Source organism: Carlito syrichta, unplaced genomic scaffold (genome assembly GCF_000164805.1).
Source record: "Carlito syrichta isolate Samal-C Ts95f unplaced genomic scaffold, Tarsius_syrichta-2.0.1 Scaffold303111, whole genome shotgun sequence".
In the NCBI taxonomy this organism is placed as follows: Eukaryota; Metazoa; Chordata; class Mammalia; order Primates; family Tarsiidae; genus Carlito; species Carlito syrichta.
This window is the reverse complement of record NW_007247207.1, coordinates 1,413,172-1,427,230: the sequence shown is the minus strand read 5'-3', so window position 1 is coordinate 1,427,230 and position 14,059 is coordinate 1,413,172. Positions and strand designations below refer to the sequence as shown.

Below are 14,059 nucleotides of genomic sequence, written 5' to 3'. Positions count from 1 at the left end.
TTTGTCTTTGTCAAATTTCTGGTCATGAGTCGTATTGAACACATTGTGTCTCATTTAAAGCTTTGTAAATATAGTTAAGGTTTAGATTTCATAACCAGAGTTCTTTCTTAGTAACTATACATAACATCATTTTCACCTACACCAACCACCACTGAAAATATTATTCACCTTTTATGCTCATGTTTTCACAACAGATCTACAGGATTGACTGTGATAGCTGAGTCTTGGCTCTGTAGACCAGGAAGAAAAAAAGTGAGGCTATTGGCCACACGTTTTCTTTCAATCCTCATCAATCCTACTCCTGAAATGACAATGCTCATAAGATTTTATATAGGGTAAGCTCTCTGAGTTCTCATGAATCAGGTAGGTTACATCACTTTAGACCTCATTTTTGCTCATCTGTAAGATGGGGATGACACTACTCCTAGAAAAAGGGTTTTGACAAAGACGAAAGAAAATACACACCAATGACCTAGCAGGAGAGCAGGGGACTGGTACAGCAAGTTGTCAGTGTGTCAGTCAATGGCTGGCTTTCTTATATTATTATTACTATTATTAGGTTAAGTTTGCCCATATTGGTAAAGGAATCATCACAAGAAAGGCTTTGAGAGATCTATGTTCTGCCTCTACTTAACTAGTTTACATAGATAGGATTTCAGAGGTAAGTTGTTCTACATGGCAATGGATGAAACACACTTGGACCAAAAAAATGTGGTTTTAATTCAGTTGCAGTAACAAAAACATAAGCTAAATCCCCTCATAAAACTAGTCTTTTGCAACATGGTTTTTCTTTTCCTATTAAAGAAATATTTTCCAAAGGAAGAAGGTATGTCTGGAAAAGTGAAGTGGCTAGAAACAATTACTTTAACCTGCTTACTTTTTTGTTCTATCACTGATGAAATTAATAGTAATCAACCCAGAATGATTTTCTGCCGTTTTGAATAAATAAGATGTAAATAAAAGAAAGGTACATAATTACTACATGGAACATGACCTTATTTTTTTTTTATTTATAACATCTTAGACATGCATATTTGCTTATGAGAGATTAAAAAATGCCTATTGTCGTTGAAATTGTTTGCAGTGTTCTTTTACTCCAACCCGATTTCTTTGAATATCTGTGAATCACCACATTTTTAGTAAGTAATAACTGTGTCAAGCTGTGCTGACAAAATGTCCCAACATAACATAATAAGCATTGTCATTTTAAGCATGAAACAGTTTAGCTAATGATTTATCTCTTATAATGCAGCACTCGAGGCAGCTGTATGATTTGTCTCTTTAGCAAGTCAAGTAATTTCTTTAACAAAATGTTAAGCGCAGATGGGCCATAAGCTGTCAGTTAACTATTATTGTGTTTGCATCTGCTTGCTTTCAACGCACTGTTTTATGTATTCAGTCAGTTACTTAGCGGCAGCTCAGTGAAAAGCTGAACCTACTCTGATTGGCAAATAAAATGTTCATTTGTCTCTTCTTCCTATTGTTTTGTTTTGGTAACACATGTCAGCAGCTCAATTACCCAGTTCATTAACAGCTCCCAAAGGACATGATGGCCAGCCCGCGATAAGAGGGCAATTGTGGCACATATGGTCAATAATGGCCTCTCTCTTGGCAATTGTAAATAAAAGTCACTTGGCCCTTTTCCTTTCAGGAGAACTACTGTTTTCCTGTTCCCTTCAGTGTGCAAATTACCTTTCTTTGCTCCTTGCCATACAATCCCAGTAGACTAGAATTTAGCTTACTGCTTTTAGAGACACCGAGTCTTAATATGGATAGCAACCCTGGCTCTTAATTTTAATTATGACTGACTTTTAAGCTCTTGAGGGGGGAAAGTTCTTATCATGGGAGACTATTCTTAGAAAGCTGTTAGTTGATTAATTAGTTAACTAATCAGTTTTTCTAATTGAATAGCAACACATTTTCTTGGGGCTTTAGTCTCTTTTTCTCTTTGAAATGCTTTGGCGGTGGTTACCATGGGGTATAAAAAAGTCATTAAAAAAACTGCAAATAGAATTCACTTGTGGGGGTAGGGCAGGGAAGAGTGATCTCATTCCCGCTTGATGAGAGAGATCCATGTTGTAAACTAAATTCTTGTACACACACGAAGGGATTGAAGACACTGGCTTAATTTGGGTCGGTGGCAGGGTTCTTAAAGCCAATAACGGATTCCTCCTTCCCTCTAAGCTTTTGAAAGACAGTGCTTAAGCAGTACACCTTGGCTGGCATTTTGTGCCCCCTTAAGCAAAATGTTGCTTGTATCGGAGGATGAGAAAGGCACGAGCAGGTTTTTACTTAAACGTACCAGTGAATACTGCTGCTGAAATTAACCCAGCAGGGCTGCGTGAACGAATGAAGGAGAAATACGCCTTTCTTTCTCTGTGTGTTGTTACAAAGGAGGCCTTTTATTTATTTATTTTTTATTAATCAATATTTTTTATTTTGGTATTGTGGGGGAGGCCTTTTAAATGACTAATGGTCAGGTGGCGCTTGAGAGCGAACTACACCACCCAGAGAACGGTTTCTCAAGGAAATGCGGCTGGAAATCCTGCACGCACCTGAAACTCACAGTTACGGGAACCTCAGGATGCGGGTGTCTTTGGGGCCGCGCCGCTCAGTACTTCAGAGGCACTCGCCGTGCTGCCGGCCTCTGCTTGTCAGCCCTTATCTTAAATAAACACCCAACGGTCCATGTTGTGCATTAAAAATAACTCCGGGGCGACGGAGCACACGGCCGGGCCTCCTGGACGGCCCCCGCGGCCGGCCATATTCATAACCAATCTGTACGCTCCTCCCAGGGCAGCAGGCACTCGGGGAGTTGTTGAGTGTCAGGGTTTATTTGTGCTATTTTGATTAGCCCCAACCTGGCAGGAGCTTATTTTCCTTCTAATGACCTCGTGCTGTGAGACGGCAGCTTCCGAGGAGGGGAATAGCGTTACACTTCTCCAGCCAAAAAAATGGGGGACTGCTGGGCAGGAACAAGAGTAGGTAAATGGCTGGAGGGTCTTAATTAGATTTAGTGTTCTTGAAAGACCCCCCCCCCCCTTTTTTTGCACTTGCTAAAGCATCTTTTGTTGGCACATTTGGGGAAGAAATTGCAGAGGGAATAAAAACAAAACAGGACCCTCCTTACTTCCCCAACCCCCACCCACCCAATAGAGGTTATAAGCCATCTTTTCTAGTTTATCAACTAACAAAATAACAGTTACTCCGATCCTAGTTCTGGGTTAAAAATTCTGGAAAGTTCAATTTATTGCCTGATAATTTGTTAGGTCTCATACAATTCCTAGCTGTTCCTTAGGATTTTATTTTAAATCTTTGGTTTTGTTTTCTTTTTTCTCCCCAGCAATGTATCTCTTTTCTCGACATATATACAATTTTAAGGCACTTAAAAAATAACGTCGCCGATTACTTCTTAGCTTGTGAATTAATGTGGAAGAGAAGTTTCCAGGTGCTGAAGTCTCTCAACTGGCTTGGATTAACCCCTACTGTGCATCCATTTCAACTCCCCCCCTCCCTTCCCTGAAAAAAAAAAATCCACCCCAACCTCCCCTTTCTCATCCACTCCGGCTTTCTTTGTGTCTCCTGCGCCCTGCCAGGCAGGTGTCAGAACCCTGAATGAGGGTAAATGCCCCGTTGATGGATTCCACAGATGGAGCGTGGAAATCGGTAGAATAGGCCTCAGCCACAGGCCATTTCTTGGGATCCAACAAAAGCCTCCAAATAAGTCAACAAAAATCCCAAAGATCACAAAGGGAAAATGTCATTTGTCATTTACTCTGGGTCTGTGAGGGAATATCAGTCTTGCTTCACTCCTCCTGACTTTCACCCGAGTAAACACGAGAGAGGTCATTCACATCTTTCTCAGTGTAAAAGAGCTACTTCAGATCAGAAAACAGTTAGTTGTCCTATTGTGCCCTTCGTGTTGAAATGGTAAAACTCACAAGCACAGGAGACATTCTGCAATTAGCAGAGTAGGTGCATCAAACTTTGAGTTGACCTGTTAAAGACCTTCTGGAGTATACTTATGAAATGCCCTTAAATGGTCAGACACGGTATGAAATGACCTCATGGAGCTCTCAGGGAAAAAAATGCTTCTTTTTATCTTGTTCTTTTATCAGTGAGACACAGCTTAGAGTAAAAATGGTGACAAGTCTAGCTCAGAAAGACTAAAACAGGCAAAAAGACCATTGGATTCAGTATGAGGCCGTCTTATAGTAAGTCCACGATGACTAGGAAGTTTAGCCTCCAGAGATCCCCTGCCTCCTCCCGTGTCTGTAAATCGCATTGTATTATATCTAGGGCAAACACAGAGTTTAAATGGTTGTCATGTTTTGATTCTTTAATTATTCAAATGAAAGGTCTTGCTGAGAAGAAAGACAATGTGCCAAATTCATGCTTGTGAATTATTTTGTTTCTCCATTTTTTGCCTGTCTCCCATCTTTGAAATATATTTGTCTGAAAACCAATAATTATAGAATTCCACATGACTAAATCCCTATAAAATTGAGGCAAGATTTCATGTATAATAGTGTTAACTAGGATGAAATATTTCCTGAGGCTACAGAAGAGGTCACAAGGGGCTAAGGGACAAAGACATACTCTCTAATTCTGCAATTCCTTCCTTAATTAAACTTCATGGTTAGCCCGCTGGTGGTAATACTCTTGCCTTCTCCTCCCAGTTTGATTTGTTTCTGAAGGAAGAGTTTGTAGTTCTATGGGGGAATGACAGTTGCCCTCTGCTTCATATTTCTTTCCTTTTTACTGAAATGTCCCTTTCCCCAACTTTAGTCTTGGGAATTAATGTATAATCATTGTGATAACTTAAAAATTGCCTCCTCAAACCTAAAATTAGCTTGAGATAGAAAAAGATGAAATAAACTTTCTTATAAAGCACAAAGGTGAAACACTCAGGTACTTGGTGAGAGATAATACTTTCCAGTGATCAATGCGGGGTTGCTGCTGAATAACCTATGAATATCCCAATATGTTTCAGGTTATTTCTTCCTGCATTTTTGCTTAAAAATAACTTTTTAGTTCATGATGTCCTTTTACTATGTGCAGTGTAAAATACTGGAAAGAGACTTTAACAAAGATATGAGTAATCAGTTCTGCTTCTGGTTAGTGGTAGATTCCTGACTGACCCTAGATCTTAGGACCCATGATCTGTGATAGTTCTTAGTAGTGACTACAAATGACCAGACTGACTATTTTGATTTCTTAAATCGATTTAATATTTTGGCAAAAATTTATTAGTGCCTTATTTTTGTTTAAAAACAATACATTGAACATATGACAATTTCACTAAGTGGAAGATTGTTTGATTTGGTGTGTAGTATATGTTTTTTTGAGTTGGAGTCTCCCTCTGTCACCCAGGCTGGAGTGCAGTGGCACGCTCACGGCCACCACAGCCTCAACCTGCTGGACTCAAGCGATCCTTCCGCCTCAGCCTTCTAAGTAGCTGAAATGACAGGTGTGCTCACCATGCCCGGATAATTTTTAAAAATTACTGTAGAGATGAGGTCTTGCCAGTTTGCCCAGGCTGGTCTCGAACTCGTGGGCTCAGACAGTCCTCTCACCTCAGCTTCCCAAAGTGCTGGGATTGTAGGCGTGAGACACCACACCTGGCTGGTGTGTAATATTGATCCAACTGTAGTATTTATGTAAATTTTGTTTGATTCTGAGCAGTTTTTGAAAATTTGGGATAAATGGTAGCTCTAGTGGCTATCAACTAAATGACTAACATTGGAATTCCTGTTTTGGTTCATTTCTGCTATTCCTCTTCAAAAAGACTCTGTGTGTGTGTGTGTGTGTGTGTGTGTGTATGTATGTGTGTGTGTGTGTGTGTGTCTGTAATAAAAGAAGTCAGCATTTATTTTGGATACTCTAAGACAGAAGAGAGAAAGAAAGCATATCCCCTGAAGCCTTATAGACCCGGGTCAAATCCTACTTTGCTTAGCTGTGTGATTTGAATAACTCCTCAGAGTCTCAGTTTCCATTTTTCTGTTCAATGGAATAAGTACCTACTTCCTAGAGTTGTTGTATAGTTACATGGGAAAGGAAAGAAGTCCTCATGCTTCTGGAAAGGTCTGCTCCAGGGTCATTGGTGACATTGTGTTAAACTAATGGTAAGTCAGAGGATGGGTTGTGAAGTGGTGTTAACAATGGAGTCAAGATTTTCAAAATTGATAACAATATAGTTTGGGATCAAATCTGCAAATTGTTTTACAATTTAAAGCAATAAAGTTTCCATTTAGAAGGCTGTGCATTATGTATTGATATGGATTCTCTTCAGAGCTATTCTACATTGGGGAAGCAATATCACATTGTGAAAGCAATATCCTTCTTCAACTAATAATAAAGAAAATTTTAGTTGTAATGGCATCTGTAAAATATGATTGAGCAACTTAAGTGTAATAAGAAATTTCTCCCTAATTTAAGGTAATAGTCCAAAGAGGTGATATTTAATTTAGTTTCTGTATCCTGGCAATTTATTAATTCATTTAGACAACTATCTTGCTAACATTGCTTGCATTTTCCAACGAATAGGATTAGATATTCTGTACAGAAAAAAATGTATAATTTTCTTCTATCAAGCTGCCTGAAAGAAAGCCTTGTTTTTACTTTTGTGCAATATTTAGGATTAGATACTTCATATGTAGTATCTAATTTGTTCTAGTAGCTTACGTAAAGCTAAGTATATACAATAGATGAACTCCAACAAAATGATCTTCTATGTGATACTAAAATGGAATTTAAGTTTTAGATTTAGTCTTGGCAAAAACTGAATGATTCTGCCAGGCACAGTGTTGTGTGTCTGTAGTCCTAGCTACTTGTGAGACTGGGGTGGAAGGATCATTTGAGTCCAGGAGGGCAAAACCAGCCAGGGCAACATAGCAAGACTCAATCCCTTAAAAAAATCAGCAGTGGAATAATTCAACTTCAGGCTATTACTGTGAATCAAATTCTGTGCAAATCATAAATTCTATTTCTATTGAGTGCTATAGGAAATAGTAGTAAAATATTATTTCCAACTTTAGAAGTAGCTAGTTTTTCCTATCTGGTAGATTAATCTTGGGTTGCTGACTTTGCATATTTTAAACCCCACATCCTTTTGGGGTTTACAGATGGGGAAAAGTTAGAATTAACTTGTAAGATTGTGGCTTCATATTGCCAAAAATGATCAGTTGGTTTAAAATACTTTTCCAGCAGAAAAATCAGGCAACTCATTTCCTCAATATCCTTTGAAATGATGGAGGTTTTTTCTAGTTAGATGCAGTCTTTCCATTGCTTTTATAAACAGTGTAAACTGTTATTTTAAAAAATAGTACAGAAGTAAAAGTAGTAATGTGTTAGCTTGATGAATAAAATTTTATTTTTGGTGGTAAGGGCTGTTCTATTGAACTCTTAAAATTCTGAGTGCTTTTTTTAATTTTTATTTTTAAAGGATCGTGAGGCTCCACTTTTATGGCCTGTATTTATACTGAAGGTCAAGATCATGGGAACTTTTGCTCTTCTGCCCCATGGGAGGCTTTTGTCCTCCCTGAACTCACCTTAGGATGCCTGCATTACTGTTTGACAGGTGTACTGCCCTAGATTCTCAACCTTTTAAGTTACTAGCTTTTGATAGTTCTTCTTCTTAAAAAAAGAAGTTACAATCTTCTTTGAAAAAATTGAATATTATTTCTCAGAAAAATGCAGGTACACAAATGCTTGCTAAACGTTACAAATTATTGTTAAAGATTCACAAACCCCCAGAGTCCATTGAAATAGATGTTGGGAGATGTCATAAGGGCAGAATTTCCATTTTAAAAATAAAGATGTATAAACAGGGTCAAATAAATCAGTATTAGAGCAAAACTGAAATTATACTCTGCCCTTGCATTCATTCAACATGTACTTCTTGAACACCTACTGTGTTCTAAGGGTTCCAGTGGTGAACAAGGCAGAGATGGGCTTTGAGCTCACACGGCTTATATTCTGGGGATGTTGAGGTGAAACACTGTGATCTTGACCCTCAGGATTAATTCTCACTGGTGCTTGTAAATTTAACCAGTCTTTTTCTTCAGAAACCAGAGATGATTTTGATTAATTGACCTGACAGTGCATGGCACATCATATTTACTTGGGAGAATTTAATAACCCCAGAGACTCCCAAAGGAAACATAAAAATTTCCACATACTGTTATCCTAATGGGATCATAGGAAGAGCATGTGCAAGAAAAGATTTAGGTTTCTCTTGGGCAGAGGAAGCTTTTGGTCAGTTGATAGGTGCTATTGAGTTTTCTGCCTAGATTCACTGTGGAAAGAAAGGTCAGGGCAACAAAAATTGGAAGCATGGAAGGAAAACATTTTATGGACATTTATTGTCTTCTTAGGGGAATAGGTAATTTGTTTCTTAGGGAGCATTTTATTTACAATTTAATAATGTATATGTGGAAATGATTTTCTTGATAAGTTGTGGCAGGAAGCATTTTGTATACTTGGACATTTTGAGAGGGGAAAATAGTAATCTGGAATATTCTGTTGAGGTGGTTCTCAAAGTGCCATCCAATATTAGTAGAATTGACATCACTACCTGGGTATATGTTAGACATGCAAATTTTGGGGGACCCATCCAGAAGGGAGCCAGCAATGTATGTTTGACTAAACATTCCAGGTGATTCTGATGATTCTGAAGCTCCAAAAGTGTGAGAAGCATAGCTCTACAACTATGCACAGATTATTGCTCATTTAGTTTAGATCATACTGATTAAACATATATGCATATAAGTGGTATTGGGAGCTTTTGAAGTTTATAATACAATGCATGGCATATTTCTTAGCATGTTAATAGTCCTTTAAAATATTCCTGTAGGCCAGGTGCAGCAGCTCATGCCTGCAATCCCAGGACTTTGGGACACCGAGGCCAGAGGATTGCCTGAGCTTAGGAGTTCAAGACCCGCCCTGGCAAAGTGGCAAGATCATGTCTCTGCAGTAAATCAAGAAAAATTAGCCAGGTGTGGTGACACATGCCTGTAGATCCAGCTACTTTGAAGACTGAGGTGAAAGGACCACCTGAGCCCAGTAGGTCGAAGCTGTGGTGACCATGAGCGTGCCACTGCACTCCAGCCTAGGTGACAGAGTGAGACTCTGACTCACATAAAAATATTCCTGTAGTCCAGCCTTAGAAGAAAGAGAATTCTGACATATGCTACAATATGTGTGAACCTTAGGGCATTATGGAATAAGCCAGTCACAAAAAGACAAACTCTGTATGATTCCACTTTACATGAGGTTTCTAGAATACTCAAATTCACAGAAACATGAAGTAGAATAGTGTTTGCCAGGGACTGGGGGAAAAAGAAGAATGAGTGGTTTGACGGGTATAGTGTTTCAGTTTTTCAAGATGAAGAGTCTGGAAGTGTACAACATGAATGTATTTAACACTACTGAACTGTGCATTTAGAAATGGTTAAGATGGTAAATGTTATGTATATTTTATTACAACTTTTTAAAAAAGAGTTTAATCCAAAGGGAGACAGTCCCAAGCTTTCATGTGATTTGCTGAATTAAAAAAAATTAAGATATTTGATGAATATATAGTTCTGTGAATGACCAATTTGTGAAATTCAGTATAGAAGCAAGAATTTGCTAAGGATAGTCTCTGAGTTAACAGATAACATGCAAAGTTTGGAAAGGTGTTTATCATTTGGGGAAATGATAAGAAGCTTTCAGTATTTAGATAATCTGAGCATTCAGTATATGAATGTGCATAAGTAAGACTCCAGTGACCATAAAACTCATAAAACTATGTTTACAGTAATACAAAAATAAAATAAGATGAAATATTCCTGTAGTCAAAGACAGTCTATTTTTAAAGCTAGTACTAAAATAAGATTCATATTAAATGAAACTATTATATATTGCATTAGATAACAATTGAAAAACCTAAAATAATATCTAACATAATAAATGCATTATATATTATACTTCCCTTTTGCTTTTTGTGCAAGTATTTGTTTGCAGGTATAGTATCTTTAATTTGTCACATGTATTATTCATTCACTCTATTGCCTCAGTTTTAGTGTTTAAATGTGAATAAAATGTATTGAAATATTAGAAAACTTGAAATTATACTTATGAGTTCATTTTGGATGTGTACCTTTTTGGGCAGCTTAAAATTTCCACTGAAGTAGAATGAAATTGTAGATTTCTGTAGGGCAGAGTTAAGTTTGAGATAAAAGAGAATTAGAAGTATAGGACATATTGCAGTTTCACATTGCTTTTATTCATCAATTCTAGCAACATGAAATGCTTCTGCATTTCTCTAGGTTCTACCAGCTTCAGGGTGCGAATAAGTTTCTGTGACACTGACATTGATAATCTACAATTTTCTGGCTTGCTTCCCATTTGCTGACAGTGGACCTCGGCCCTTTCTCTAGAGAATCCCCGGTTCTTTGAGGGAGTTTTCACAGCACATTTGGACGTTCTCAGGAGCCAGGCTGCCTTGGATCCTTCTCTAAACCCAGAGCCTCAAGGTCTGTGGCCTGATAGTTCTTTTGATGGCTCTCTGCTCACTGCCTCGACATCTGGGGCCTCTGGAGAGGGTTGCTGTCCTGCCCAAAACCCTGGTCTGATACATCCTCAAGCCACAGAGTTGTATTGGCCAACAAATGTTCTATTACTATCACAATTCACTTTGCTGTGGGCACCTTAACGTATTTCTAGTAGAAACAGAGAATACCTGCTCCACCTCTACCCTCCACCTCTAGGTGGAGCAGGTATTCTCTCTGTTTCTACTAGAAACATCCTGGTCTAGAAATGGCACCACTTGTGTACAAGGTTTGCTAGTCATAGCTTCTTTCTGTAGGATCCAGACCTTGTTCTTATGAGAACATAAACCATATTGCACCCTTAAAGTAATTTCTGTTGAATTTCCCAGCTTACTTTTCTCTTTCCTAGGCCCCCTTCCCCATATGAAACACAAACTTTGGGTGTGAGGGGGAGCACACAGCAGGGCCGACCTCAGGGGCATTTATCTTATGTAGTCACTCAGGCCCCCATGCTTGGTGGGGCCTGGTGTTTGGGTTAATGTGCAGTTGTTGCCTTCTTGAAATTCATAATAATTTTTGAAAAAGGGACTCCTCATTTTCTTTGTGCACTGACTCTTCAAATCAAGCAGCTGTCCTGGGACACTCCCCACCTACTCACAGAGAAGCAGACTCTAAACCAGGTTAGAGACAGTCCACTAGAAGATGCCTCCTTCTTCTTGGATCAGTTCTTGAGGATTACATGAATAGTACAGGAATTCGGCTGGGCTCGGTGGCTCAGCCTGAAATCCCAGTGCTTTGGGAGGCCGAGGTGAGCAGATTGCCTGAGCCCACGGGTTCAAGACCCACCTGGGCAACTTGGCGAGACCTCATTTCTACAATAAATAAAATATTAGCTGGGCATGGTAGCGTGCACCTGTAGTTCTAGCTACTTGGAAGGCTGAGGTGGAAGGATCGCTGGAGCCCAGCAGGTCGAGGCTACAGTGGCCGGGAGCGGCCACTGCACTCCAGTCTGGGTGACAGAGTGAGACTCCAAGTTAAAAAAAAAAAAAATAGTACATGAATTCTCCTTAAAGTATTTTCCAGTGTCTAGTAATGAGATACTAAATTTAAATGTGATTTTTCTGACAAGAGCAGTAGAGTATATATAGGAATCCTGCAATAATTTGTTATTGGCTTTTCAGATTTTAATTTTGGAATTTAAAAAAAAATCACATTCGTCAACAGATTTCCCAGTGTAAATTCTGGTGAAAATTTGTCAGGAATGAAATGTAATTCTTTCATTTGACATAAATGGAGTACTCATTAAATACTCATAATGGAGTACTCGGTGGAGTACTCTTAATGTAGTACTCATTAAGTAGTAAGCACTGAGCTATAAAAATAGAGTAAGACCTGTCCCAGTTTTCTTTTTTTCTTTTTTGAGTCGGAGTCTCACTCTGTCACCCAGTCTGGAGTGCAGTGGCATGCTCACAGCCACCACAACCTTGACCCGCTGGGCTCAGGCGATCTTCCACCTCAGCCCTCCAAGCAGCTGGAAGTACAGGTATGCGCCACCATGCCTGGCTAATTTTTTGTTTATTGTGAAGACGAGATCTCACCAAGTTGCCCAGGCTGGTCTCAAACCCCTGGATTCAGGCAATCCTCTCACCTCTGCCTCCCAAAGTGCTGGGATTACAAGTGTGGCCCACCACGCCATACTTGGCCCAGTTTTCTATGAGCTCATAATCAGCCTCAGAGGACAGATGCCAAGAGTAATTAATTCTGTCTGGGGGCAGCAGATCGAGTAGGGGAGGAAATTAAATATTATTTAATTGATGCAGTGTTGCATAGAAGGGCTTGGTGTTCATGGGAAGACAGTAGGAATGTACTATACGCAAGGATTTGAATTATTATGGCTTGGCCAGACTCATTTTTTGATCTACATTTATTTTATTTTATTTTAGGTGTGGGGGCCACTGCAACACGTTCTTACAGTGTGGGAGATTGAACTCAACTCCAATGTTATATTTTTTATTCACATTTTACTACTTCTTTTCTCCTGTGCTTTTAGCCTCAGCACCTCAATCAGATGAAGGTTCTGACATCGACTCTGAACCAGATTTACCACTAAAGAGGAAACAGCGCAGAAGCCGAACCACCTTCACAGCAGAACAACTTGAAGAACTGGAACGTGCTTTTGAGAGAACCCACTACCCTGATATTTATACCAGGGAGGAACTGGCCCAGAGGGCGAAGCTTACTGAGGCCCGAGTGCAGGTACTGATGTCCAAACATCTGTGTCCTACTGAATTCCCACACAAAAATATTTCTTCTCATCTTAAACATATTTTAAAACAAGAAAATAAGTATATTAGGAATGGCCCTTTAATATAGATACATATTTTTAGATTTTGGCTATTATTACTAAGAGAATATGATTAGATCATTTATGACACACAGAAGTGTCTCAATTCATCTTATTTGGCCAGGCATGGTGGCTCACACTTGTAATCCCATCACTTTGGAAGGCCGAGGCTGAGGCCAGGAGTTCAAAGCCAGCCTGGGAAACATAGCAAGACTCTATCTCTAACACATGCGAAAGGTAAAAACAGCAACAAAATTCGTCTTACTCATCAGTTCAGAAATTTTTTTTGTGCACTATATAGACTTTGGGGGTGATATACAGATAACAGACAACAAATTTTGAGTGGTTACTCTGTGCCAGGCACTATTTTAACCTTTACATAAATTAATTAATTTAATCATCATTCAAACCCTAGGTTGGTGGCTGTTATTACTACTCCAGTTTAAGGGCGAGGAAACTGAGAGACTATTTAAGTAAGCATACTCCCATAGCGAACAATAGAGATCACTGGATTGCATACACTTCGTCTCTGTGGCCTTTCAGTTATGAAAATGTGCACGCGGCAAAATTCCTTCCTTTACGGATTTTATGGTCTGGATGCATTTCAAGTAATTATATTACTTTAAGAACATGTCGAATTTGTCTTTTGAACTCTTAGAAGTGCTCTGAACCTTCTGGAAAAGGCTGGTTAGATATAATATCTTTCTGTTGAGTGTCGTATAATGTGTTAATCATTTGTGATGAAGGTTCCCCTCAATTTAGTAAAGCACTGTTTGAAAGATTGCCTACCAAGCCGGGCTCGGTGGCTCAGCCTGTAATCCCGCGCCTTTGGGAGGCTGAGGTGAGTGGATTGCCTGAGCCCGCGGGTTCGAGACCCTCCTGGGCAGGCGAGACCTCATCTCTACAATAAAATAAAAAAATTAGCCGGGCGTGGTAGCGCGCGCCTGTAATTCCAGCTACTCGGAAGGCTGAGGCGGGGGGATCGCCGGAGCCCAGCAGGTCGAGGCTGCGGTGGCTGGGAGCGGCCACTGCACTCCAGTCTGGTTGACAGAGTGAGACTCAAAAAAAAAAAAAAAAAAAAATGCGTATTTTAGGGCAACGGTCCCCCAACATTTTTGGCACCAGGGACCGGTTTAGTGGAAGACAATTTTTCCACGGGGGCGGGGAGCGGGGGGTTGAGGTG

The 14,059-nt window shown here is 39.5% G+C and overlaps 1 protein-coding gene across 3 annotated transcripts in view; it reads left to right on the top strand.

The window, feature by feature from the left end:
• The window catches only part of PAX3 (paired box 3), a 101,280-nt gene that overhangs the window by 53,983 nt on the left and 33,238 nt on the right, over window positions 1-14,059 (top strand). For all 3 annotated transcript variants that reach the window (XM_008057706.1, XM_008057708.1, XM_008057705.1), the window contains exon 5: window positions 12,583-12,788. In XM_008057706.1, the coding sequence (XP_008055897.1) occupies window positions 12,583-12,788 (206 nt within the window). The remainder of the gene's footprint in view (window positions 1-12,582; window positions 12,789-14,059) is intronic.